The sequence below is a fragment of the Rhincodon typus genome, chromosome 13 (assembly GCF_021869965.1).
Source record: "Rhincodon typus isolate 14 chromosome 13, sRhiTyp1.1, whole genome shotgun sequence".
Taxonomy (NCBI): Eukaryota; Metazoa; Chordata; class Chondrichthyes; order Orectolobiformes; family Rhincodontidae; genus Rhincodon; species Rhincodon typus.
Window position 1 is genome coordinate 34,150,784 of NC_063344.1, and position 2,935 is coordinate 34,153,718.

General features: G+C 46.2%; 1 protein-coding gene across 1 annotated transcript; it reads left to right on the plus strand.

Annotated features, from left to right (window-relative positions):
- Positions 1 to 1,500: 1,500 nt before the first annotated feature.
- Positions 1,501 to 2,599, plus strand: LOC109921599 (transmembrane epididymal protein 1A). The gene has a single exon (XM_020521624.2). The coding sequence runs from the start codon at positions 1,501 to 1,503 to the stop codon at positions 2,404 to 2,406; it is 906 nt and encodes a 301-aa protein (XP_020377213.1). The 3' UTR covers positions 2,407 to 2,599.
- Positions 2,600 to 2,935: the final 336 nt, after the last annotated feature.

The window sequence follows — 2,935 nt, forward strand, 5'->3', positions numbered from 1 at the left end:
TTGTAAATATACAATTGAAAATATTTAAAAGTTGCTTCTGAATGTCTAGAGGAGGTGGCACATTCCTTTTGTATAATTTACAGGTATTAAGATGTGGATACACTCTCAAACAGGTTCTGCGCCAGCTGATACTAGATCTAAATAAATCAACTTTGCCCACAACTAATCATCCCAAATCCAGGAAAAACAGCGCCCTTTTAATTTACAAAACAGACCTAGATAATTTACAACACCAGCAGAGGCTTCTCCAGAGCCCACAGCGGCACACCTCACCTTCCGCGAGTATGAGGGTTAGATATTATGTTGCTGGGTGGAGTCTCAGTCGTAGTAAAAGACATTGAGACCACAAACATTGATCATACTCAGCCCGTTAATTTCCAGGACGTCTAGGCAGAAAATCTTGTAGCCTGCTTCCTAACATGTTGTGCCATTCCCAAGACAGAATCGGTTGCAATTAATTTTGGTCAATCTGCTCGTGGATGTTATTGATACACCCGGTGACAGGTGCGTCTTGAGAACTCACCTCTTCTGGCTCAGTGAGGATACTATCTCTGTGGCCAAACCGTAAAGACCTTCCTGTCCCATTACTGTCACAGAACAGATTGTAGTTATTTTAATCAACCTGTTTATGACACCGCTCAAATAGGTGTGACTTGAACCCAGGTCTCCGGACTCAGAGGTATGGACACTATCAGAGAGTCACAAAAACCCCAGCATCAGTTGTAGACAACAAGGTGCAGAGCTGGATGAACACAGCAGGCCAAGCAGCATCATAAGAGTTCCTACTCTCTCAGCATCAGTTGTAGAATGACTTTCAGCACCTGTTTCAGCCAGTGTGGTCTCTCCTTTAAGAGGTACAGGGCGATTCTTGGCTGCAAGCTGCCCTCATTGAAGTCGGCAGATAACACACACAGTTTGCATTGTACGTACAGCCTGTAGCTGAAGGTTCCTGTCCAGTGTGATCCCACATCGGCATTGCCACACCCGTTTCCAGGCTGTGTGCAATGTTGCGGCTAAGACCTTAACCACAGAGTTACGATAGGGTTTAGCAATAAGAATATTTTGATGTTGTTTTCCAGGGTGTGCTAATTTGGGGGTGGGGCGGGGGGGGCGGTGTGTGGTGGGGGAACCTGTTCACAGAACCTCACAAGAATCGAGTTTCAAAACAATACACTTGAGACAAGAACACATGTCAGCAGTTTTACAGGTGCCCCGTGTCATAAGTGTGTGTGTGTGTAGGATGGGGAGTTTTTAAAACATGCTATCAGTTTGTTTATTTGCGCACTGAGCCCGGTTAAAACTCATTCAATTTCCACTTCATGGCGGGGGTGACCTTTTTAAAAGTTGACAGCTCTCGAAACAGGTGCTTGAATAAAGGGAAGCTGGAAAGGCGTTCCCAGGAAATTGTTTTAAAAAAAAGCCTGCCTTTCAGTATGTGGTTTGACAGGTTCAGCACAGCAGGATTTCTTCATTCAGGCAACAAAGCACCTCAGCTCTAACATGGGCACCTTTATTGGTCACATCTCGCCGGGTCTGGCTTTCCTTTCCTTTGGGATTCTCTACGCCTTCAAGTTTTCTCTGATGGTGCTCCGGCGTGAGGAGATCCAACTTGTCTCTCGCTCTCGGCCGCCTGGATTGCGGAGTTGTTTAAAGCGGATTCCGGTTGAAGGGGTGATGAAGATCGTGTACGGTACCCTGGCGGTCATGGCAGAATTCTTTTATCCACCCGGAGTGTACAAACTGATTATTTATAACAAAGAGAAGCCCGACTACCCGTTTATCCACCCCAATGAGTGGCAGCATGTCACCATGTATTCCTATTTCGCCCTGAGTGGTTGGATGGATATTATCAGCCAGGCTTGCCTGCCGAGACGTCTATTCCTGTTGGAAAACATAGCCATCACCCTGGCGTTTTACATCGAAGCCCTGCTCCTTTACTCTCACATGCACGGCAAGGAGAGAGTAGAGAACTCAGTGCACACCTTGCTGCTGCTCGCCTGCTTTCTGGTCTGTCTGATCCTGACTGTTGAGATTTGGCGACCAAATGATCACGTCCTTTGGTTCACCAAGACCTGCTTGGTGATGACCCAGGGGACCTGGCTCCTGCACGCCGCCTTCATCCTCTACATGCCGTTCACCGGGAAACCCTGGAAGAGCGACGATATGGCCAACCTCATGTTTGTCACCAACTTTTTCTGTTGGCACGTCGCACTGAACATTATCTTGGTGCTGGCCATCTTCTCACTCACCGCCCTGTGGCACCGCCGCTGTGGCCCTGCTTTCCAGGAGGTCAAGAGGCAGGTCAGTTTCCACCTGAAGAGTGCGGATGGCAGAGGCCTCCCTTCCGAATATACCAAACTCCAATCTGAAGAGGAGGAGACGCAATTGCTCCAAGAATGCCCTTAGCGTCCTGGGTTCGGCGGGAGCGCAATGTGTCTGATCCACATCGCGCCTCTCGCTTAAATCTCATCATTACCTTCAGCCAAGACTCAGACAGGGTTTGTTAGTCTCTCCATTTCTTTAAACTACGCAGGCCAGACAGGTAAGAAAGCCACCAATGATGTGCACGTTACAGCTTTTATCACCGATATTTTTGAGTCGTTTGTCTTTATTATTAATGTTTAAAGGAGTTTCTCAGCTGCTCTTGAAAAAAATAGTATTTGCGTATTTATACTGCGACCTGGTTAGCATTATGGTGCTTTTCAGACTGAATGTTTAACATCTACCATGGTGGCTGACTTTATTATTCATTACCACACAATTCTAGTTACCTGAGTTGAATATCCCTTCTCTTTAAGAATAATTCAAATTTAGAAATTTTTATTTTTCTCCCTTTGATAATTTTGCCCATACCCTCTTGTCACCCAGAGATATTGAGTGTGTTTTTTTTGTGGATATTTAAATGGGTGCTGGTGAGTTGGCAGCTCGTTTTACT